The 26,469-nt window shown below is 32.2% G+C and overlaps 1 protein-coding gene across 1 annotated transcript in view; it reads right to left on the reverse strand.

Annotated features, from left to right (window-relative positions):
* Window positions 1-26,469, reverse strand: part of LOC114330701 (targeting protein for Xklp2 homolog) — a 95,414-nt gene that overhangs the window by 3,267 nt on the left and 65,678 nt on the right. The window contains exons 6-7 of the mRNA XM_050644057.1: window positions 17,089-17,212; window positions 14,918-15,346 (exon numbers count right to left, since the gene is read on the reverse strand). Coding sequence (XP_050500014.1) covers window positions 14,918-15,346; window positions 17,089-17,212 — 553 coding nt within the window. The remainder of the gene's footprint in view (window positions 1-14,917; window positions 15,347-17,088; window positions 17,213-26,469) is intronic.

Raw genomic sequence — 26,469 nt, forward strand, 5'->3', positions numbered from 1 at the left:
TCATTAAATTTGATATTTGATGATTGCATCTTAGATTATATACAATGCAGAGTATTTTAAAAAATTACTTTTTTTCGTAAAACTGATAATAAAAAAGTTAGCAATAGGTTCCAAGTTACGCAGACATACTGTATAAGAGCTAAAAAAAAATTTTTTTGCTGAATATTTATTATTGTTGAAGTTTATTATTAAATGTATTTTAGGTAAGTTTTCCAGAAAAAAGTTTTGATCATTTATATAAACATTTTTTTAGCTGGTAATTTTCGGTTTTTGTATTACATTTTTGTTATCTTTCTTAATTTTCTCAAAAAGAAATAGTTTAGTTAACCCTTAATTTGGCAAGTCTTAATGTAACAGTAATTTTTGTGAAATTGTTGTTTAGGTAGTGTGATATGGTATATCAGAAGGCATTTTGACCATTTTTATATTATTATTTTTATAAATAAAGGAGATATGGAGTGTATCCCACAAGATACATAGTCAAATATCCGAATTTATTGCAAAAGTTTATTATGTATCTTATAAGAGACATAATCTAAGATTGTAGGTGAAACCTCACAAAAAAAGAAGAAACTGAAAGTGTTAAAACTAGTTTTTTGATAAAAAATGGAAGCAAAAAGTAATAAAGTAAGATATTAATTTTTCATTCTAGTCAAAAACAAACAAAACTGTTGTAAAACTTACTTATGTGCAATTATGAAAAGATTTAAAACAATTTCTATCCTTTACTAAACACAATCTAAGAGAACATTTTGAACATGACCAGTGTGTCTCTCCTGATTTGCAATACCTGTACCTGCCTTTGGTATCATAAATAGGAAAATGATCAACTTTATCTAATCGTATTTCCTCTGATGGTCTCGGCAGAACACACTTTTTATTTTTTTTTAATTTCTTCGTTTCGCTCGGCAAACACTCTCTTATTTTTTCGGCCCTTTGCTCTTAGAGCTTAGAGCCAATGCTATGAACTGTCTAAAATATTTGAGAGTATAATCTTTGGACGTGTGTTGTGAAATATTTTTATCCCTTCTATACAGAATCCATGCGTTATTTATACAAATATCTCATTTGTGTATATATGGAGAGGTACCAGCGACGAGTTTTTATGGGAATTCTGTAAAGGCTTACCAGCATGTCCATCACATCTACTCCACCCATGTAAGAATTGTATTGTTTTATGAAAAAGGGACAAGGGATTTCAATTTTTTCTCGCTGACTTTTATCATACCTTTTAATTGTTTGGACAGGTCTAGAAGATATATATGTAATAGCAAGGAAAACAGTTTTGTTGCCAAACCATTTCACAACATTTATTTTATTAAATGTTGTCACTTCTTCAACAAAACGACCCTCCTCCTTTTTTCTTCAGAGATTTATCATCTTCTAAAACACAATTTTTTAATCGATCCTTTCTCATTGTTCCCAGGGCTAAAATTCCATAATCATGGCGAAGAATGTAAAACAAATCAAAACTTGAAAAGAAATTATCGACATAGATAACACAGAGCGCCGGTGATTTCATTGATTGTGTTAGAGCAAGAACAACCAGCATCTTTCTCTTTATAAGGGACAATCATCTCGTCCATACTCTGGCGTTTTTCTTCTTCTATAATACAACAATTTCTTCTCACCATTTATGTCCAAAACTGGGCGAGATCGGTAGTACTGATCGTTGTTTATATGATCGTTATTAGCGAAGTGAATATACCGGCGAATTTTCTCGACATTGTTTGAGGGACACTATTTCTGATATTTTATCGTATCTAAAGTTTACACTCCAGTAGTCCAAGTATAATGGCATAGCTACTATACCCATCAAAATCTGTATCGCTATGAAGTCACTTATCTCATCTTTAGTAACGCTTATCGACTTGAATGTTTGCTGAATGGAATAAAGGTTTGTATTGTTGACAATCAACTCTAATAGATCTGTATCTGATAATGTATCAAAAATCTCTTGAACTTCAGAAGGTAAACTTTCGAATTCAGAACTTTCATCGGTTTCAGAACTTTGAGTTCTAGATAGTTTAGTATAACTTTCAATTTCTTCATCGCTTGAATCATCCATATCAGATGAAGGTAGTGGAAGTAATGCCAAAATTTTTTCGGACCTTGATGATGTCATATTGGTATTTCGCTGAAACCAAAGAAACACTATACTTATAAAACTAAATGAATTCATTTTGAAAAGTTTCATTAAAACAAATTCTAATTTAAACTATTTAATGGGAAATAAGCCACAATATTATTAAAAAAATGATTTTTATTAACGTTTCGACGCCCAAATCGGGTGCCGTTGTCAAAATACAAAATACTACTAACATAAACAAAAATTTATGTTAGTAGTATTTTGTATTTTGACAACGGCACCCGATTTGGGCGTCGAAACGTTAATAAAAATTATTTTTTTAATAATATTGTGGCTTATTTCCCATTAAATAGTTAAAATTGTAAAAATGCCACAAGAAAATAGCTTCAGAACAACATAAACAAATTCTACTAATGTAATTATTGAAAATGAAGTGTGGGATAGGTACAAAACAAAAATATTTCACAATACTGAATATATGCCAAAGTAAACTATAAGATACATAACAAAAAAGGGCCGTTAAGCTATATCTTTGGCAAAGTAGATTATAGGATACAAAACAAAAATGCTCCTTTATGCTGTATCTTTGGCAAAGTAGATTATAGGATACAGCTTAAAAAATGGTTCGGTATTGTCACTTTTGGATATTTATATATAAATATTCATATATGTATGAGCACAACACATCATCATACTACAACTTCACCTGCTGTATTAAAACTAAATACTTATTTTTACACTAATACTGAATAAAACTTACCAGACTTTTTCTAATCGGCGTTCACTAGGCAACTATCTTATAAACAATTGTGACTAACTTTGAATGATCACTATATATGGCAGTACTATTAGCTTTTTGAGTTTAGTAGACGTGTGGGCAACACAATTAACAGACAATAGTGAGTAAATAATTTAAGAGATAGGACAATTTGAATATTTGAAAATGACATAGCCTATAAGATACAAATCCAAATTAAGGGTTAATTTCTAAAGTAAAATAATTTAGTGCGTTTTAAAGATTACATCCTAAGCTTAAAAAAACACTTATAAAACTGTAATAGATCTGTTCAAACTTGAGTAATACCGTCGTAAAGTGGTGGTAATTCTATAAAACTACGAAGATTTCAAAAATTACATTTTTTAAGACGTCATATCATTTGAATTAAATTTTTGAGATTTTATTTGAATAAAACATGATTTAGTAGGATGCTTGAAAGGTAAGTTGTGCAAAATTGAGAGTTTTATAAGAAAAATTGTATTAGTTACACATTTTTAAATCATTTTTAAACAAAATTCATGTAAGGCTCACTTTCCGCCCCCACCGTACTTATGCCCATACATTTTATTTTTATTATAACCATAATATAGCTTAATTATTCTTCTTTTAGGTTCAGTTTGTAAAATTTCATTTGATCCATTATTAAAGAATTACATTAAAATAACTCAACCGTGCACTTCGCCGTAAGCTAGTTTATGAGAATCGCCAATCGCCAATGTTTGTGAGAAGGGTGACTTTAGCGTTATAAATAAAAAATTATAGAAGATACAGATTTCATTTTAGAAAATTCTTTATATAAGGTTTTTTTTGTAAAATTTTCTGAACTTTTCAATGGTCAAGTCAGTTTTGTTCTAAAATTTATATTTTAGTTATTGAAAAAAACATCAAACTTCGTAGTTCATTTGTTTAATAAAAAATGAAGCACCCACTTCTCGAGTAGAACTTTTTGATATGTTTATTAAACATTTCTTAATGAAATTACAAAAAGTTCTATCTTGTTTGATTTTTTCCGAAGTGAAAATCTATATGCACTCCCCTATGCTATTAATCAATATGAACTGCCGTAAAATACAGGTACTCCATGATAAAATATCCAACAGCTTGGATTGACATGAAATTTGGCATAAACAGAGGTAAAATGTCAAAGAAAAAAGTGATAAAAATTTAATGAAAAATCCTTTGTAAAAGGTATAATTTTTTTTATTTAAATCCCTTTAAGGCCTACATGACAGAAGGTTTTCGATTTAAAAAAAATCATCATCAGTGTTAAGGATTGGTTAATTGCAAGCTGAGCCACCAAAGAAATACCAGGGTCAGAACCCTTTAAATGTTATAAAAATATGTTATAATCGCATACTTGCTTAAAATACCATAGGATGGATAATATTTATAAATAATTAGGACCTTGGGCACAGCATGACTCTCCCATAACGTGGGTTGCAAAGCCAGTAGATGTGTGTCTACATGACGACTGTTAGATGGCGACTCTAGTTAGCAAACTGTTGTGTTTATGGGGTTCTGCGGGAATTTTCTCTATTTTATAGACTTCAAAATAGATCAAATCAATGTTTTTTACAGGTTTTATGTAAATAAAAGTAAATGAGTCTTTTACAACATTTACAAATGGGAGAAACACGTTCAATAAAAAAAAAACAATTTTCTGAATTTTTGAAGGTTGCGAACGATCGGAAAAATCTGAAAAATTTAGAAATATACAATTATATTTAGAAATATACAATATATTTACAAATATAAAATTTAGAAAATTTGATAAAATACACAAGATTTAAAAAAATAAAACTGCAGCCATCCTAAACAAAAAGTTATACGATTTTTTCCAAAAAAAAAATTGAGGTTATGTACACTCAACCTACGGGTCTATAAAAATAGTTATGTTTTGTAAAAATCTCAACTATGCATGTGAATTTTTTGAAATTTTAAAATTGATTGCATGCCACCTAAAAAAAATTAAAACGAAAAATGAAGCTTTTGATCGTGGGGAAGGGGGTGGTGGGTTAAAATTACGGTGAGTCTTATTTTTTAATCACATAGAACTTAAAACAATGAAAAAAATTGAATTCTGGTAGTTAGGGAGGGTACCTTTTAATTTATTTATCCCGTCCATAAGTGCAAAGTTTGATGCGACACTGTCGACGTATGTCCCACTAAAAAGTGACGGCACAGTGTTTATACGTTTTCTTTTAGATTCTAGTATTTAAGTTATAGGCTCTTATCGTGCCTAAAATGATAAGCAAATTTCACCTATACCGGCTCTTAGTCAATAAATAATAGTCCAGGAGGAAGCGTCAAATTTGACCGGAGCATTTTTGCATGGCTGTTTTTTCTATATATAGTCAGTTGTTTTAAAGGTTATTAACAAAACATGTGTCAGCTGGCCCAAAACCGGGACATAAAATGAAAAAAGACCAGGAAAATTAATAATAAAAATAATTACTTTTATAAAAAAGACCTTTTTATAATACCACGTTTTTATTACTTATACGAAACAATATAAAAAAGTATTTTAAAAACAATTATTATTTTTCATCAAAAATGGATAACCATTTTCAATTGTGCTATTAGATTGAACACTTAGTTTTTTGTTTATTATTTTTCAAATCAAAATGCCAATTTTAAAAACCAAAAGGATTTTCGATGCCGGGAATCGAACCCGAGCCTACTGGGAATCACGGGTTAAAATTTGAGGTATCAAATATGTGTTTTATCTCGCCACGTATTAATGACGCTCGGGTAAAGAACCCTTAAGTAAACCTTAAACGGGTAAAGAACCTATAAAGTAATACTAATAGAAAAATAAAAATGTATACCATTTCTATTCAGTTTGGTTTGCGCTCTATGTACTAAGTGAAAAATAAGACAGTTTTGCCGTCGCATTGCAATTGAATAAAAATGGTATACATTTTTATTTTTCTATTAGTATTACTCCTATATACTCCGTCTAATATACTTGCCGTTGCACGACATCCGCGTCATAGTCCGTGACGTCATATTATGATACCAACACGAAATATTTAGCCGGTAGGTGTGTTCATTTTTAGAATCATTTTGCCGAGTACACTGGAATTAAAGCCGCTAGACATATTTTATTATATACGCGTAGAAATAATATTTGAAGATTTCTATTAATGTTAATTAAAGATATACACAATAATCAGCCCTATTCTGTAACTTTTAACAAATCGAATAGAAATGACCAAGTCGAATCGTAATTACCCGAAATCGGAATGTTTGATATCTATCGCATCATTTTTGTGTTTGGATTGGTATTCTGTAACTCGTATCTTAATCAGTTTAAATCGAAATCTCTAACTTCTATTTCACGCGTTTATTGAGGTGGTGGCAACCCCGCATTAACCAGCGAAATTAGTGTTCTGTGACCTGTTTGTTCTGGATCTAAATTTGAAAATGACGCCGTTGCCATATCCTCAATGTTTTCATACTGTCTTCATACTATCCTCAAGTTTTGAAAAATAAACAAAATATTTGTGTAAATACTGAATGCAAAAAGCTCAAAAGAGGTTAAATTAAAGTTAATTAAAATTTATATAAAAAAGAAGATAAACTGATACATAAAAAAGATAAGTGAAGATAAGAAGTATAAATGCTTTTAAATCAAAGATATTTAAATTGATGTTATTAATTCATTATTATTAATAAATTATTTAAAATCGATATTACTAATAATATGCAATCTTTAAGATTCGATTCCAGCTAAAATAACTGCTAAACAACTTTTCCAAAATGGCATCTTTTCTATAATTTGTTTAGGCTATGAGCGTTGACTGATAAATATACAAGTATCTATCTATCAATCGGTTTTAAAACGTCTTGCGACGTTGTCCGATGCCTAATTTCCATGACACTCTATCATCCCATTGACCCTCTCTAAGATCTCTTGCGCTCATCGCCTTCGTTACTCCCTCTCTCCAAGATTTCTTGGGTCTTCCTCTCTTTCTGCGGTTTGGTGGTACCCATTGCATAATTATTTTAGGGAGTCTTGAGTTATCCATCCTCTGGACGTGTCCGTACCATATCAGCTGTTTTCTTTCTATGTCTGTTGTTAGAGAGCCGTCAACCCCCATTCGCTGTCTTATCTCATCATTACGTATTCTCTCTCTGCGTGACACTCCTACTGATCTTCTAAAAGCGTCCATTTCTACTGCCTCCAGTTTTCTTCTGTTGTTTTCGGTTATCCGCCAAGTTTCTGCTCCGTACAATAGACTGCTTTTAATAAGAGATTCGTAGATATTGTGTTTTCTTCTTTTTCCTATTTCATGATTCCACAGTACGCTGTTTAGACAACCTATTGTTTTTCTGGATTGTGTTATTCTTCTCTTTATTTCTTCATCATCTTTCCCCGTTGTGTCAAAAACGATTCCTAGATATGTGTAATGGTCGCAGGGCATGATGATTTCATTATTTTCTAATGTGATGTTCGATAGTTCGGTACCTATTGGCAGGTATTTTGTTTTTTCTGTATTAATTTCTAGTCCCCACTTTCTATATTCTTCTTGTAATTTCCTTGCCATGTACTCTAAATCATCTTTATCGTTTGCTATAACAACCTGGTCATCAGCAAACTGCAATGTATATAAGCAAATCTCTCCAAGGTCTACGCCCATGCCTCTGCATTTTCGTTTCCACTCTTTCAATGCTTTTGCAACATATATTTTAAATAAGGTCGGTGATACACAACACCCCTGACGTAGACCTTTATTAACCAGGAAGCTTTGCGATAATCTGTTTCCAGTTTTTATTTGTGATGTTGACCCTTCATACAAATTTCTTAAGGCTTTTATTAAGGTGACACTAATATTCGTCTGTCGTAACACGTTCCAGAGTTTGTTTACAGGAACTGTATCGTACGCCTTCTGCAAGTCAATAAACATGAGGTGGGCTTCTTGATTTGTGCTTAATTTTTTTTCTATTAGTTGTTTGAGGCAGAAGATATTATCAGTACAGCTTCTTCCTGTTCGAAAACCGGATTGTTCTTCTTCCTCTTGGTCTTTGTACTCCTTCTCAATGCGGTCTCTAATTATTCGTCCATACAAACGGCTGAATGTACTAGTCACTGATATCCCTCTATAGTTTTCACATTTAAGCTTATCTCCTTTCTTATGGATCGACGAAATATAAGCAATTTTCCACTCGTCGGGTATGGGAGAACCATTTATAAATTGATTTATGCACCAAGTGACGGTTTCAAACAATTTTTGTGATCCACATTTTATTAGTTCGGCTGGGATATCGCCTGGTCCTGGAGACCTACCGTTTTTCAGTTCTTTTATAGCTTTTATAATTTCTGTCACTTGTATTGTTATATCTTCTCCTTCAATGTTAACCTCTGTTGGTGATTGAGTTAAGTATTCGTCCCTATTTTCTGTCAGTAGTTCCCCATAGTACTTTTCCCATTTTTGTGTGGATATTAATTGAATGTTTGTGCTCTTCCTTTCGTTAGTTCTTATTTTATTGAGGAACTTCCATGTTTCTGTACATTTTCTGCCTCCCAGGTAGGTATTAATTTCCTGACACTTCTTATCCCACATTTCTCTTTTTGCTTTTACTGTTGTTCTTCTTGTTATTCTTTTGAGTTCCAGGTATTCATCTCTATCTTTTTGTTGTTTACTGCTCAGCCATCTAATATACGCTTGCTTTTTCTCTTCTACGAGTGCTTCTATTTCTTTGTTCCACCATAGTTTTTCACTTTTTCTTTGAGTGTTAAAGCCGAGTGCTTCTTCTGCAGCTTTTTTAACGCTAACGACTACGTTTCCATATACCTCCTCTACTGTTGATGTTTCAGTTATATTCATTAGTTTGCCATCCAGTCTTTGTTGATATAGTATTCTTGTACTCTCTTGGGTCAAACTATCCAAATTATAACTTCTTTTTTCCAAAGTTTCTTCTGGTTGGGGTTGACAATTTGTTTGATTATGTGTTATTTTATATCTAAATGGACAGGTTACTTTTGATTTTACGACATAATGATCTGAACCACATGTTATTCCTCTGTATGCTCTTGTGTCCTGTACTTGCATATTAGTATTTTGTTTTGTGATGATATAGTCTATAATTGATTTTAAATTTCTTGTAGTTTGGGTCCAGGTGTACTTGTGTACATCTCTATGTTTAAAAAATCCATTGGTTATTTTTAATTGATGGTTTTCACATATTTCAATTAGCCTCTCACCATTATCATTCTGGTTTATTTCTCCGTAGGGACCTACCACCTTATTATCTACTTTACGACCTACTCTACTGTTCAGGTCTCCCATAACTATCAATTCTCTTCTATTTCCAATTTTCGTAATTTCGTCGTTAACTTTAGCAAAGAACTCATCTTTGTTTGTGTAAGGTTCATCATCACTGATTGCATAAATCCCAAGTATCGTAATAGGTGTTTCTTTTATCGTTATGTTTACTCTTATTATATTTTCGTCTATTGCTTCAAAGTCAGTGATTTTATGTTTATGTTTTTTGTGTATTAGAACGGATACTCCTCTTTTCGCTCTCTCGTGTTTTGAAACTCCGCTGAATATATGTACATAATTGTTTACTTTTTCTATACCTATCCCTTTCTTCTTTGTTTCGGTTAAGACAACTATATCCATATCTAGTTTTTTAATTTCTTCAGTTATTTCTTCCATCTTTCCGCTGATACTCTGCACATTCCAGGTGCCAATGTTCATAATCCTTTTCCGTCGCCGAAGTCATTTATTATTTAATCCGTCCGAGATTCCGAGGCAATCTTTAGGCTTTTTGGTATTTTTCTAATTTTTACAAGTGACAGGGAACCGGCCTGACGTCTTAACCCCCTACCAGGAGGACCGGGTAATTTGTAATCAAGGTTTTCTTCCTTTAGATTGGTTGTCTTACAGGACTAAAGAGCCCAATCTGCTCCTTTTCTTTCGCCGTCGATGTTTCTTCGCCAACCAGAATCCACAACCGCCCATTTTAGATCCGATTCTGCAGTGGTATGCCGAAAAAACAGGCCTGCCACTTCCGCCATTGACGCCGAACCGAAGATCCTCTTCTACGCCGTCTCCGCCGTTGTGGTCTTCACCCGTATCCCTGGGCAGGGGTCCGCGTTATACCCCACAGAACTGGGTCCCTACCTGAACTTCGCCACCTGTTCACTCCGGCCTACTGAAGTGAGAGGTGCCCACCCCCGCGACATGGACGCGCCAGGTAGGAATTACCCATGTGAGTGTTAGAGAAGATGGCTCTAACTCTCCATGGGCCGAGTTAATGAACATGTGTGATCCCATGCTCAAAGGCTAAATATACAAGTATACTGGTAAAATATATTTATCAATTAACGCATAAGAAGTCTATCGTATGCTATTCTTGTGCATATACCATTGATTGAAATTGTACAAGAAATAAGCGAACAAAATATGGCAACACTGTGAATGGGAAACATTCAGATGCCAAATAGCAAATAAATAAGGTTAGGTCCAATTCATACTCGTACAACATGTCTAAATGAAATATATAATTCTCTAAACAAATAACACCACAGACTAAAAGTTAAGCATCTAAAAAAAGGTATATAGACTATAAATAATAAATAAGTAGTAATCAATTATTTTTATATATAAAATATAAACGTCAAAACAAAACAAAATGCGCTTGCGTCAACCCACGGTTATTAGACTTTATTACGGTTGTCTTGTCCGACGGTGGTGGGGAGACTTATATTTTTGACTTTACGTCACAAGAGTTTACATTCCCATATTTTTAAACGATTTTCGATCATTGAATGTGTGTTATTGTGTATTATTTGTGTTATTATGAAATAATTAGACAAATAGTACACATTTTATCTTATACCGGGTGGTGAAACATACGCATACCGGGTATGCGTGTAAAAGTAAGGCCACACGTTACTATTTAACTGACAGTGCTCTCACACCATTGACTGAAAAAAAATCTTTATTATTAATCCTTTCTCCGTAACTGAGGGTATCTTATCAACTGTATTGTTTTTAAACAATAGATGATAAAATAAAAATATTGACAGTTCAAAAATGTGAACATTATTGCATTGTGTGTGGCCTCAGTTTGGGCTGAAAACTAAAATGTATTACATTTTTACAAAATTTTGGAATATGTTTAATTACGTAGACCAATTTTAACAGTTATTTCCAATGCAGATTTCAATCCTCTACAAATAGTTTCTAATGTCTTTTGATGTACAATAATTATTAGGGAAGCTGGAATTCAGCAGTTCAGAATTTTACATTGAGTTAATGCAAAATTTTGACGCATGTCAAAATTCTCAATGTGTTTTAATTGTATTAATTTTTTTCGAATCCTGAGAAAACTAATAAATATTTTTGAAAAATTTAAACTCAGAATGAAAGACTACATTATTACCGAGTGCTGAAAGTCCCTGAAAACTTCTATAATGTTTATTTTAGTAAGTTACAGGGCTGAAAATAAAAGAGAAGTGTGATATTTAATTTCAAATATTTCATTCAATAGAATCTTCTTGTTTATTCTAAGGGGCTTTCCACCCTCGGTAATAATGTAATCTTGCATCCTGCGTTTAAATTTTTCTAAAATACTTGGTTTTCTCAGGATTCGAAAAAAATCATATTACGATTCAAATGACAGTAAACTCTCGTGACGTAATCTCACCCTTAATGTTCATTGGTTAGTCGATTTAGGTAACCGTAGTAATGTCTAAGAACCGTGGCGTCAACCACAATAATTCCGATAATCGAAATCTCATCTCGACAGGGTAAACGCTGTCGAAGTGATTTCTATTCACATTACGATTGTAGAGATTCCGAAGTAGTTATGGAATACGGATTTGGACTATTTCTATTCGACTTGGCCACTTCTATTCGATTTTACTGACTTCTATCATCGAAATGAGTTACAGAATAGGCATGAATATGTTTCATTTAATTTGTATAAATGGATTATAAAGCGTTTTTATGAAGCACATTTGTTCGGAACACACTGTAACTGTAATCGAACGAAGGCGATATTTTGGCATAAATTGGTAACATTTATTTGACAGTTGCGGTGAAGACACTTCATATTTGTTTTTATTCTTTACTATAAGTATTTGTTTTATTACATTTACTGTTTTTATTAATTACTTTAACAGAAGATTATAACTTAATTATTGTTTTCTATTTCTAAACTTTTTATTTATTTACATTGAATATTAATTTGTTTTATTGTATAATCCACTTCGCAATAATTATGTGATATATTTAACTTAAAATGAATCCAAGAATTTTTTCTAATTGGGCAACAATGTCAACTTAGATCTCTTATGTAGGTAATGACGTGCAATGGTAAGTATATTAGAGGGACTGTAGAGTAACTAGGTCCATTTTGCGTTGGAATTTTACTAAGCTGTAGACGGGGTTGTGAATTGCAACTTTTAGAATTCCCTCTTGTATTCACTGCAGTTACAATTTTTAGAAGCCATGGAGGGGTCACCAGGAAAATGGTCCAATAAGTTTTTCAATTAAATATCTTTTAAAATTATTTTTAAATATTTTTATTAGGTTGAAAAACTTTGACTTCCATTTAGCACATGTCGCTAGACACCTATTCCATAAAGTCAGTTGCAGTGCGAGGACAGACTCTCGGAGTTTCGTCACTTGGGGCAGAGAACAGCAAACCTACGCCTCTCTGATGATGCCTCCAATAAGAGGCGAAAATCGTCGATTTAGAGTGCTGGTTTGCGCTCTCTGTACTAAGTGAAAATGACAGTTTTGCCTTCGCATTACAACTGAACAAAAATTGTGTACATTTTTATTTTTTTATATTTATATTTCTATTAGTATTACTCCTATAGAGTAACTAGGCCCATTTTCCGTTGGAATTTTACCAAGCTGTAGACGGGGTTGTGAATTACATGCAACTTTTAGAATTCCCTCTTGTCTTTACTGCAGCATCCATCTGGCTTGCAAATTTTTAGAAGCCATAGAGGGGTCACCAGGAAAATGGTCCGATAAGTTTTTCAATTAAATATCTTTAAAAATATTTTTAATATGTTAAAAAACTTTGACGTTAATAAAATAATTTTTTTAGTAAAATTGTGGCTTATTTCCCATTTAGAATAGTGGTTTATAAGTTATAGGGTTTTTTTCTATCTACTTTCATATTATTTTTCTTGCGTAAAAGTTCCGGAGCTGACAGACATTTTCGTTATCAAATAAATACTAACCACCAAAATAAATTCATAGAATCCGTGCCAAAATCACCGTAAAAATTTGACATTAGCTCCCAGACTATAAGTAAACATCATTTGAGAACGAAAGAATGACATGTGAAAGTGAATTTAAAGCATTTAAAGCAATTTAAAGCATTGAATCCTTGTGGCATTTTTATGATTAAACTATTTAGATGTGAAATAAGCCACAATTAAATTGAAAGAATAATTTTTTTAACGTTTCGACGCCCAAATCGGGTGTCGTTGTCAAAATACAAATGTATTTGTATTTTGACAATGAGACCCGATTTTTCAATTTAATTGTGGCTTATTTCCGATCTAAATAGTTAAGCATTGAAACAAGCTAAAAATGTGAGCGTTGTCATAACGACAACTTTGTTTATTTACGTATATAAATTCATCAATAATTATTTAGTACGACTCAAATAAAAAAATAGTAAAATTTAACATTACATTAACATAAATAAATAAAATTAATTTATTTAACGTTTCTCTCAATCCCTCACAATCTTTTTCATAATTGTTTTTCTGGTGTCTGCGTAAATAATGATTACTTAGGTTGGTCGTATTAACTCAGAAACCTTCCCGGGTTCATGTACAACAACTTTGCTTGAGGTCATCATATGATCAAATACATAGTTTACGATTCTATAAGGGAAAAATTAGGGTTGTATGTATCTTTTGGTTCTACATCATATAAAATTAAGAAAAAACAATTTGTCAAAAAAAAATAAAAATAATACTTAGGAAGCTTCAGGGGTTCATGTACAACAACTTTGCTTATTGAGGAGGTCAATCATAATATGATCAAATGCATAGTTTACGATTCTATAAAAGAATAGAGACTGTTTTATCATATTGTGTCGTATAAATAATAAAAACGTAGTATTATCAAAAAATAATTATCGCCTGGGTGAAAGCCAGTAGCAAGGTATTCTAGGTCTATATACATGTAAATCAAGGAGATAAATATTTGACATATAAGTTGTATCGTTTTTCCATTAAGCTTCACATTTTACCTTTTCTTGCCTAAAATCCCCGGTTTTGGGCCAGCTGACACATCATTTGTTAATAAGCTTTGGAACACCTAACTAAATAAAAAGAAAACAGCCATGCTAAAATGCTCCGGTCAAATATGACACTACCTCCCGGGTATAAGGGATGTATCTAAAATGTTTATACCCGTATACACGCCAATGGTGAATATCAAATTCTTAATTGTATGTCAAAAATGAGCAATAACTACCTCTTAAAACCTACCAAATTTCATATGCATATCTCAACCAGTTTTAGAGCAATAAATAAATCGTCATTTTGTAAGAAAAAATTCAACATCCCGTATCTCGGAAACAAAGCATTTGCGGACATATGTTTATCAAGCAAGCGGTCATTATTTTTTCATGCAGAATTGCCCCTTAAAGTTTTTCGCACTTATTTAGAAACACCCTGTATTGATGAATAGCATTGCTAGTTGTTGAAGTACCTAACTTTTTTATTATCCAGCATATGCGAATGAGTCAAAAAGCAGAATGTTAAGAAAGCCTAAGGCTACAGTTGAGTTTTAATTTCAATATTTTATATAAGCTAGAATTTTGCACAGGGTGTTCCAAACTTTGAGGAAAAAACACTTTCATTGTTACACCCGGTATACAATGACACTTACCCCTGTAGCGATAATATTACTACATCGATATTCTTGAAAAACAAAGCTATAATATACTAAAAAATCACTCAAATCGGACACCAGGTTTAGGAAATACGAGACATCAAAAATGTCCCATTTTTAAGGTGGTGCGTTAATTTTGGTGCTTAGTGTATTATGCATACATACCGTCTTCGTAGTCATCAATAAACTGCATCGAGAACTTCCACTGGTATTAAACTTTTTTGACTGTACCAATACTGATTTAGGTACTGGCTTGGCATGAAACTCCCGGGCTTTCTGTTCTGCTTCGATGCATTTTCGCATTAATTCATCCCTTCGACTTTTTGTATGTTGATCCCGTAACTCAAAACTAAATGGTAAGGGTTTGGTTGCCCTTAATTTAGCGTTAGGCTGTTGTAAAATACTTTCATTCATGTTCGGAATCGCCTTAATAGGATTGGCGTTATATTTTTTCATAAAGGATGGTGTACAAGGTTTAGTTACTTGTGTTCTCATCAAAGAATGATTGATTTTGGGTACATTATTTTCGTACAGAGATCTTGGAACAGGTTTTGCATGAAAAGCAGGTTGAGTCTTCTTTGGAGATTCACCGATCTAAAAAAAGTGATGTAATTTTATCTACATTTAAATATTCGCCAATTTAAAAAATAAAGAGATTCATTTTTGAGATGATGTTGTGTTATAAAATAAGAGCTAATGCTGAAAAAGAACGTATCTTAAATTTATTATTTTTTTATCTGATTTCTACTCGTATTATTGGCATGCAAGTAAGTCACATGGTGCGAATTCATACCAACATTTTCACGAGATCTTTTTTTGTGTTAGCACTTAGCTATTTAGCCATATACATGTTTAGAATATTAATACTAATACATATTAATATTATTAAAACTAATACAAATTACTAATACTAGTTATTAAGGTACCAAAGGTATTATAAGGATAATAACGCTTGAGGTATATACGTTGACCCAAAGCGTTATTATCTATAATACCCGTGGTGCCTTCAACGTTTAATGTCCGACTAAATTCTTCTTTATATGCAAAAGATTTGAATAAATTTTGAATTAATTAGTTTTCAAATAAGTACATTTATCAGGAATAGTCGTAACGTAATTGTGGTAACCATAGTTTTACTTAGGTTGTTATTTGTCAACTTGACAGTATTAAACTAGTTATTTAAATATAACGCCTAAGGGCATTATATCATATTTAACTGACTTCGAAATCATGTCATTATTTGTCAAATAATATACCAGTCTTGACTTTTTTTTTGTGTGAATTTGATGGCCTTGGCCAAACCAATTAGCCAGATATTTTGTTATTTTAAAAACAAACAAATTTTTTTTTTCAATCAGAGGAATTATTTCTTTATTTCTAACTCTAAATACATAACAAACTAACATATTACAATGATTATCTAAATAATACACTGTTTTGGTTGTAAATATTTTTTTTTTTGTAAATATTTATTTTTTTTGTATTTATTTTTATTATATTTTTAATTTCTTTTTTTATTATTTTTTATTGTTTTTTTTTACTACGCTAAGACATAAACCCGATTCAACATCTCGGAATATTAATATTCTATTATAATTATATAATTAGGTTAATAAAAAAATCAAAATCTATGCACTTCTCATCTTTTTTTATTAAGAAAAGGTAACTTAACCTCGTATAACCAATTCTTATCGGGACCCGATAGAAGAAGGTTTGAACTTGAATTAAGGTACTTAATGATTACAAAAATAATATTGTCTACTTGTGTTTTTGAGCCTTAAAAATCGTCATTTTTCGTTTTATTTTTAGTTTTAAATTGTTTATAACTCGAAAACGATCAATTTAAGAGAAAAATTACAAAAGACCTTTTTGTGTCGAATGATCCAAAAAATCTAAAATAATATCTGTCGGGCCAATTTTTTTTTATTTATAAAAAAATCATTTTTTCATTACATATTAAAATTATAGTCAGGACAAACTTATATCGGCCATCCCTTGTTTTTTATAATTTTTAACATACTAAATTACATATCAAACCATTTTTATCTATTAAACAGATCGGTGCAGGTCGACCTTATATCGGATCCTATACCAAAGAATATATACTCTCCTAGAAGAAGAGTTTGAATGGAACAGATGGTCAAGTTTATTTGTCCCTTGAAAATACCGCAGTCACTGTCAAGCCACATGCACCAACTCAGTTGGTGCACAAAATCCTATGCTGAAACGTTACAGGACAGTACCCTTCTATAAGGTCTATAGAATTTGCCTATACTATGCATAAAAGCGGGAGGGAAAGGTACTAGATTTTGTAATTATTATAAATTTAAACTTACCTTTTTGGGTGCAACACTTGTTAATTTAAAGGGTTCAGGTATTGTAGATCGTTTTCCTTTCGAAACTGGAGGTGTAGGTGGCTGGAGAGCCTTTTTGTTAACAGGATGTGCTTTAAATTGTGTCCTACAAAATTAGAACATGTCGTAAAATATATTTTTTAGGGTTTTCCCTATTACTATTTAATAATATATTTTGTATTTGTACTTGTAGAAGTTTTACACACAGAAGGAATAAATTCTTGGACTTAATTTTTTGGCAACCGAATGACTACATTTAAAGCATGCTACGATAACAATATCAATGTTTTATCTTTTATACTTTTTGTAAAAATAAAGTTTTATTTTTAAATTTTTTTGTGAAGGGACCGACTTATTAAGACCGGCTGGTACAGAAATTTTTAGTTATTATTCCTGTTTAATTGTATTCAGTGTAAGAAAATGCCTCGAGTTCGAAGTTCGAAGACACCAAAATTTCCACCATGTTGGCGATTTTGACAGGGGTAGAATTGTTGCCTTTAGAGATATGAATTTTGTTGTATCGCGAAATTGGTCGTCGTGTTAATTGTACGGTAATGACGGTTATGTGTGTGTCGTGTGTGGACAAACGAAGGTAAAGGAACATGAAGAAGACCAACTGGTCACCCGAGACATCAAGAGCGTCAATATAGGTGCTTTAGACTACTGGCTCTGTGAGACCGTTTTGCTACTACGCGTCAAATCGCTGACCAATGGGTTGGAGTAGTAGGTAGACCGGTTACTAGAGAGTTATCAAGTAACCCTAGGAGAATACGGTAACGCTATTTTACTGTATACTTTACATGTTATTTATAACGTTACCGTATTCTCATAGAGTTACTTGATAATTCTCTACTGTGCGTACACTTGACCGTCGCATTCACGCCTTTGGACTGGTTTCATTCCGCCCACGAATAGTGTTTCCTTTGACTGCTGACCACTGTCATCATCGTTTGAATTGGTGCACATAACGGCAGCATTGGGTGGCAGAATGACATAATGTAGCATTCAGCGTTGAATCGCGATTATGTTTAGGAATGCATGATGGTAAGACGCCGCCGCACAGTGTTCAAAATTGAAGAAAACGTGATCGTAAGTACAAAAAAAAAAATAAATCTGAGAATGCCGAAATTAAGGGGTTTGTTTGTACTACTCATGATGCAACTTCTCAGCAAAAATTGATTTTTTATGTTTGTTAGGGCCAGATGTATTAATGATCAAAAGTACAAAATTCAATATAATTTTATACATCAAATTTAAATCCTCAGAGGCTGCCTTTTACTGTAATTATTACTTCATTTATGTGGATAGCTAATATAAAAGTAATTATTTGAGATAAAAGTACACACTTTAAAGATTAAAATAGCATAGTTACCTTCACTGAAAGGTGATTTTGATATAATCGGCTGTCTAAAAACCTATCCAATTTTTGATAAAATTAATGTTTAGACAGCGTATTACGTTTATTGTGCCATCTTGTGCCAAATTAAATCCTTCACTATATGAAAGACTACAATGTAAGGAATAAAAAAATATATAAGACAAACTGCGCAAAGGTGCGCAACTGAGTACATTCGCATAAGTTTGCATTGAGCGCCGCGCGCATTTGTCTGAATTAATAATTGCACTCGTACGTATTGTTTACAAGTATGTCAAACACATGTTATTTGTTAGGGTTACGAAAAGAGATTTTAATTTTGATGAAGTAGTGTTATTCCTCAATAGAGAATATACTCACTCCTCACTCCTAACGATAAAATTATTAGTTTTCGAGATATTTAAACTTATAAAGTAACGGCACAGATATTTTGATTAATGTATTGTGCTGCTTAATTTTTAATTTCAAATATCTTCAAAACTAATGATTTTCTCATTATGAATGAAAAATATACTCTTCAGTCTTAACGATAAAATCATTGATTTTAGAGATATTTGAAGTTTAAAATTAAGCGGCACAATACATTAATCAAATATCTGTGCCTTTACATGTTTAACTTCAAATATCTCGAAAACTAATGACTTTATCGTTACGAATGAAGTGTATGTTATTTACATGGAGAGTATTGGAGAATCGAAAAATTGCGCTAAAATGGCATTTCCGCTAGTTGCGTAGAATTTGGGAAGGGTCAACCATTCACTGTCCCCTGTCGTACGCCTCTGGTAATAGCCAGAAACGTTTGTTTAACATAATTTTATAGGGTGTACAATACTTACACTTTTTTCCAAGTATGAAAAGGATACGTCGAAAAGTTTTAAACCACTGAGCAAAAATAGTTTTTAAATTGTTAAATAAAACACCCTGTAACTCTGTAAGGAGCCACATTTTATTTGAGTGATTTGGGTTAAATCCTAATATTTTAAGGTCTAGAATCTACAACTAAAAGATTGGACATTCTTAATGAAACACCCTGTATAACGATATTTTTTAAGTAAAATACCCCCTAATGAAGGGATGAAAACTAAAAAAACGACCCCTATTATATATATATTATATATATATATATATATATATATATATATATATATATATATATATATATATATTGATGCACGTTAAGTTGTGACTTCCGGTATACAGAAGAGGCTGTCCGACTTCCACCTTTTCTACTAGGAATTATTTTTTAAAAATTGTGTATTTGGTAAAAGGGGGGCTTATAAAATGGGTCTACCTATTGAGGGGAAAGGATTTACCAAAATAAATTTTGTATATATATACGTATATACCGAAGCGTACAGCATACGTTATGGCTTCCATATATAGGGTAGTTCAAGGTGCGTTGTCACTTCCAGCGGTGTTGTCATATTTTGGAAGTCACAACGACTCGTCTGCTGATTTACCTCTTACTTTAAGCGTAATGTGTGATCTTTTGAAACTTTTACTGTGAATACAGTTGTGAATGCAGTTCTATGTTTTAAAGTTGTCTATTTAAATTAAAAGATTGATATTCTTTTGATTAAACAGGTTTACAAAAAAAATACATTTCGGAATATTTGACGAAACCATATGACTAAGGGGTTTTTGGGGTCGCTGGTCACGAATCCGGGGTCCGCTGACCTCTATCACGTCAGGTAATGGTAATCTCAAGGTCAAATCAAGATAAACCGACAGTCGCTCTGAAAAAGTATATTAGGGGGTTTTTGTGGTCGCTGATGACGAATTTGTGTCCGCTGACCTCTATCACGTCTAGCTCAAGGTCATTTCGAGGTCAAATCAAGATAAATGGACACGATCGCTCTGAAAAAGTATATTAGGGGGTTGTTGGGGTCGCTGATCACAAAACTGGGGTCCGTTGAGCTCAACCGCGACAGGTAAAGGTCATTTCAAGGTCAAATCAGTTTTGTGGACTTGTCCTGATTTGGCCTTGAAATGACCATTACCTTACGTGGTAGAGCTCAACGGACCGCAGTTTTCATGATCAGTGACTCCAAAACCCCTATATTTTCAGAGCGATTGTGTCGATTTATGTTGATTTGACCTTGAACTAGACGTGATAGAGGTCAGCGGACACAAATTCGTCATCAGCGACACCAAAAACGCCCTAATATACTTTCTCAGAGCGACTGTCGATTTATCTTGATTTGACCTTGAAATGACCTTTACCTGGCGTGAAAGAGGTGAGCGGACCCCGGATTCGTGATCAGCCACCCCAAAAACCCCCTTGTAACATGGTTTCGTCAAATAGTCCGAAATTTAGTTTTTTTTTGTAAACCTGTATTATTTATGATATGATTGATATTTATTTTACAAATACTAATATTTTATTATTGCTGCAAAATGGATTTTTTGGAATTAATTAAAAAAGTGTTATTAGTAAGTAATTTATTTATGAAAATTATATCAAAAATTTTAATAAATAAATTTGAACTTATAGGAAATTTTAATATTTATTATTTTTCTTGATTAAATTTTGAATTTTAGATTTTATTACAGGCACCGTCCTTTTAATTTTTGATGTACCAATAATAATGTGTAATAAGAAAATTAAATGGCTAAATACACCAGGTGGGGTTGAGCTGCTAAAAAGCTATCTAGATCCATCTTTTTAGAGCAGATTAGTCCCAGTCTGCTACTCGATACTATTGACTGTGCTTCTCCAGTTCTTTCTATCCTCTGTCTTTTTCTGATAGTCTCTAATTCCTGCCCTATATAAATTTTCCTTTACTTCCTGTAACCATTTATTCTAGTTCCTCCGCGTCTCCTTCTAAGTCCGGGTTTCCATTGTAAAATTGAGTTTATAGTTGTTACGCTACCTGCTCTCCATATATGCCCCAACCATCTAACACTGCTGAAATCTGAAAATCTGGAATAATATCTACCCGGGTCGAAACATTTTTTTTAATATATGAAAATAGTTATTTATGAAACAGTTCGTGAAGTATGCTTTTTACGAATGCACGTGATGTTTAGAGCACAAGCGACAACGGAGCGAGTGCTATACATCGCTTAAGTTCGCAAAAAGTACTTCACGCACACTTTCATACAATATTTTATCTACGATAAACAAATAAAAAAACTGTAACTCTTCATCACTGGAATTCATTCCTATTCTACAATTTTTAGAACTTATTTAAACATTCTAATTTCTTTCAAACCACAAAACTGTCAATTTTTTTTTTGTAATTTATTGCTCATTATGTCATCACCATGACAACGCGAAAGTTAAGGATATTTGATTATATGAAAGTGTGTCAAAAACAGTGCGAAAAAGTAAATCCCGTTTAAAATACATTGTTACTTCACGCACACGTTATCCATTAAATAGATCGATGCAGATCGGCCTTATATCGGATCCTCTACTATTAGTCCGTTCGCTGACGGTAAAATATTGCAAAACCCATAAATTTTAAAAAACCGCTTAGATCAGGGGTGGGCAATTCCTTTTAAGCGCGGGCCAAAATGAAAGTTTCAAAATGTCTCTCGGGCCGGAGGACTATACCGGATATGTACGCTGTGCCCACGCGAATTTTTTTGGTGTAGTTTATTCCCTGCCCAAGAAATAAATACTATAAGTATTATTTTAAAGCATTTGGACAAAGAAATTTGACTGTTAATAATTAGAAAATGGTAATAATAAATTGTCCTACTTGGGAATACATGCGAAAAACATGCCCAGTAAAATATGTCACGTAATTGAAAAAAAAATGGTCATTATATTAAATCATAAGAAGATCCAGAAAAAGAACCAGATAAAAAATGAAGATATTGAGCAAGTGGACAAAATGAAATACTTACTTAGGAGTCTGGATTACGGAAGATTTAAATTCGAAATCATAAATTCGATCAAGAATAGAGCAATTGAGGGTAGACTTTTTAAAGATGAGGACATTTCTGAGTCACCAAAGACTCAATCTGCAAATCTGATATTAGTTGATAAAATGTTGTATATCCACTCTATTCTTTTTTATGGTGCCGAAGCTTGGATTGTTAATGCTGACTTAATGAGAAAGCCGGAAGCTTTTGAGATGTGGCTTTTTGGGAGAATTTAGAAAATACCATGGACCGATCATATACGAACAAAATGATGTTGCACGAAATGGAAAGAGACAGAGAACTTTTGACCTCCATTAAAAGGAGACAGACAGCATATTTACGGCACATGCTCAGAAATGATATGTACGAGTTGTTCGAAGGAAAAAGGGGTCCTGGTAGACGACAAATATTCTGACTGAAAACATTTGAGACTGGACCGGGTTAAACACACAGACGCTTTTAAGAAAAGCAGAAAATAGAGACGAATTTGCAATGGTGTTTTAGCCAACCTTCATTAGTGGAGTCGGCGTTAGAAAAATAATAATAAATTAATGGTAATTAAATAAATCAGTTATTGAAAGATTTTATTTTCTTATTTATTTATATTTTAACGATACAAATTAATTTATATTGATACATATTTTGTAAATATACCTAATATTAAATAAAATTATAAAAAAAAAGACAAACATTAAACGTTAAAATTAATAGAATACTCATTATAAGTATAACTTCTATAATAGTTAATGCGAAACGTGAAATCGCGAATGTTCATGTGATATTATTTCTTCAAAATTGGGATCCAAATCACTTGTAGCAATCCTTAATAGCGAGTGTAGATTTTCGTCAGTAATTTGTGATCGATATTTATTTTTCGTGGAAACCATCAACGAAAAAGTTCTTTCACAAATATATGTCGAACCAAATAAAACTAGGTATTTTTGAACATAGTTTAAAAAATGTTTAAAATGTTCTGTATTCAAAGCACCGTAGAAAGCACTCAATTCGTTTGATTGAACATTTTCTTTTAATAAATTATTTGCCTGTAAGTCAATTAATTCTAGCTGAATTTCAACAGGAGCTTCTTGCACATCGAAATTGATAGGTTGACTAATTAATGACAAAGGTTTTTCAATAGCTTTGAAATCTTGGAATCTTCTTTGGAATTCAGTATGCAGGTCTTGTGTTACTGAACTATATTTAAGAAAATCAGAATTTTTCAATAATTCTCGTCGTGTTTGTAATGATGGGAAGTGGTTTAATATTTTTTTATTAAAGTTCTCAGCAAATAAGTTTAGTTTTATCATAAATGCTTTGACATTTGAGTGCATATTGAAAGCGAACTGGTTTTTCCCTTGTAAATTTACATTAAGTTCATTTAAATATTTTACAATATCTACAGAAAACGACAAATCGTTTAGCCATGCCTCATTTTGCAATTCAGGAAAATCATGTAGTTTTTCTTTTATCGACAAGAAGGATACTATTTCATCAAGCAAATATTGAAATCTGTCCAAAACTTTACCGATGCTAAGCCATCTCACCTCAGTGTAGTAAGGAATTTCGTAAAAGTCACTTTCAATTTCTTTCAAAAATTCAACAAACTGTCGATGATTTAAGGCACGTTCCCGGATAAAATTTACAACTTTTGTCACAACAGTAACGACGTGATTCAATTTTAAAACTTTTCTACATAACACTTCTTGATGAATAATGCAGTGTAAAAATAATATGTCTTGTTCTGGCTGCAACTGTTTTACTTTGTCGCTGATTCGTTTTAGTAAGCCCACATTTTTCCCTGTTAAACTAGGACAGCCATCCGTAGTGATGCTTACTATTTTGTTCCAAGGTAAATTTACTTTAACTAAACACTCTTCAACAGCGTTAAAAAAGTCTTCACCGGTAGTTGTATCTTTCATTGGATGCACACTAAGAAGTTCCTCGCGAATTTCACATTTTTTGTTAATGCCCCGAATAAATATTAATAATTGACTTGTGTCAGTAATATCGCAGGACTCATCCAACGCCAGAGAACAATATGTAAAATCAGCAATTATTGTTTTTAGCTGGTCGAGTAAATTTCCTGAAATATTTTCGATCCGTCGTACTATTGTTCTCCTTGACAGGCTTAAATTTTCAAAAATATGTTTTTTTTCAGGACAACATATCTCCGACACTTCTACCATGCACTGTTTAACAAATTCTGCTTCAGAAAAAGGTTTACATAACTTAGCAATTTTGTGTGCAATAACATAACTTGCTTGTGTGGTAGATTTCTCGATGTTACTTTGTTTGCTAAAAATATTTTGTTGTTTATTTAAGTTTTTTGCTAAGTTGTCTGCAGCATTTTTAAGTTATTCTAAAGAAAACGATGCATATTTTGGATGTTTTGATGTAAAATGCCTCTTTAAATTATATTCCTTGAAAACAGCAATGGTTTAATGGCAAACTAAACAAATTGCTTTCTTACCAATATTCGTAAAAAGGTATTTTTCTGTCCATGCTTCATTAAAATTTCTGCATTCCAAATCAACTTTTCTTTTTTTAGATTGTATCATTTTGCAAATGCTTACAAATAAATATTTTAATACAATAAAATAAAAACAATGTTTTCAAATTTTACTTACAAAATGTCCTCCACTTTTTCAATTTATTATATATTTGCAAAATAACACACACTGTATCAAAAGAAATATGAGGAGTAATAGGAAATACGACCAGTGCTAAATCAAAATAAACTTATACGCGTCTTTCGAAGTAGTTGTAAAACTTCGGCAAAAATCGGTAACAATGAATTTTATGCTGAAGTAGGTATTCCAAACAACCATACTTAATTCAGATTTAATAAATAAAGAATCATATTATTGGGACCAAAGTGCTGAGGTATTTAGATCATAAACTGTCAGTGATATGGTTGAAATAGATACCCAAACACCGAGTGCTTGTCTTGAGACCTTGAGAGTTAAATACGATTATTAATACCGAATAAACAATTCTGAATCTCCGGGGATTTCCCTATATTTTAAAAGAAATTTAAAGTAAATAGTTACATACAATTAAACAGTTTTTAAAAATATAGTTAGCTAAGGCTGTTCGTAATTATAATACTCTCTATTATTTATATATTTAATAATTTATGTGAACACTATGCAAACTATTACTGTTGATTTCAACAAAATCACATAAAAGGGATTAAAAAGATTAGGTACTTGCGGGGTTTTTCAACGGGCCGGACAAAGTAAGCGAAAGGGCCGGACCCGGCCCGCGGGCCGGCTTTTGCCCACCCATGTGCTATAGCCTTATTCTTTATCTATATCGCTGTAATAACATTGTTTCTAGACAGGTAAATTATCATTGTATACTGGGCGTACCAATCAAACTGGTTTTTTTTTCAATTTTCACAACACCCTGTGGAATATTCTAGCCTTTATACAATATTGAAATTAAAACCCAACTATAGCCCCAGGTTTTCTTAACGTTCTGTTTGTTATTCATTCGCTTATGTTGGATAATAAAAAAGTTAGGGACTTTAACAACTAAACATGTTCTTTATCAATACATGGTGTTTCTAAATAAGTGCGACAAACTTTAAGGGGTAATTCTGCATGAAAAAATAATGATCGTTTACTTGATAAAGCTATGTCCGCAAATGCTTGCAAATATAAAATTCTTTTGCCAAACGATCATTATTTTTTCATGCAGAAATTACCCCTTAAAGTTTGTCGCACTTATATTTAGAAACACTTGTATCGATAAAGAACATGGCTAGTTGTTAAAGTCCTTAACTTTTTATTATCCAACGTAAGCGAATGAATAAAAAAACAGAATGTTAATAAAACCTGGAGCTATAGTTAGGCTTTGATTTAAATATTTTATAAAGGCTAGAATATTCCACAGGGTGTTGTGAAAATTGAGAAAAAAACCCAGTTTGATTGGTACACCCGGTATACAATGAAAATTTACCTGTCTATCAACAATATTATCATAGCTATTTTGTTAAAGAATAAGGCTATAACATATTAAAAAAAATTACTTAAATCGGACAACAGGTTTGGGAGATACGAGACATCAAAAATTACCCATTTTTTTGGGGTGCCCGTTTTTCGTGCCGGTGA

Source organism: Diabrotica virgifera, chromosome 2 (genome assembly GCF_917563875.1).
Source record: "Diabrotica virgifera virgifera chromosome 2, PGI_DIABVI_V3a".
NCBI classification, from domain to species: domain Eukaryota; kingdom Metazoa; phylum Arthropoda; class Insecta; order Coleoptera; family Chrysomelidae; genus Diabrotica; species Diabrotica virgifera.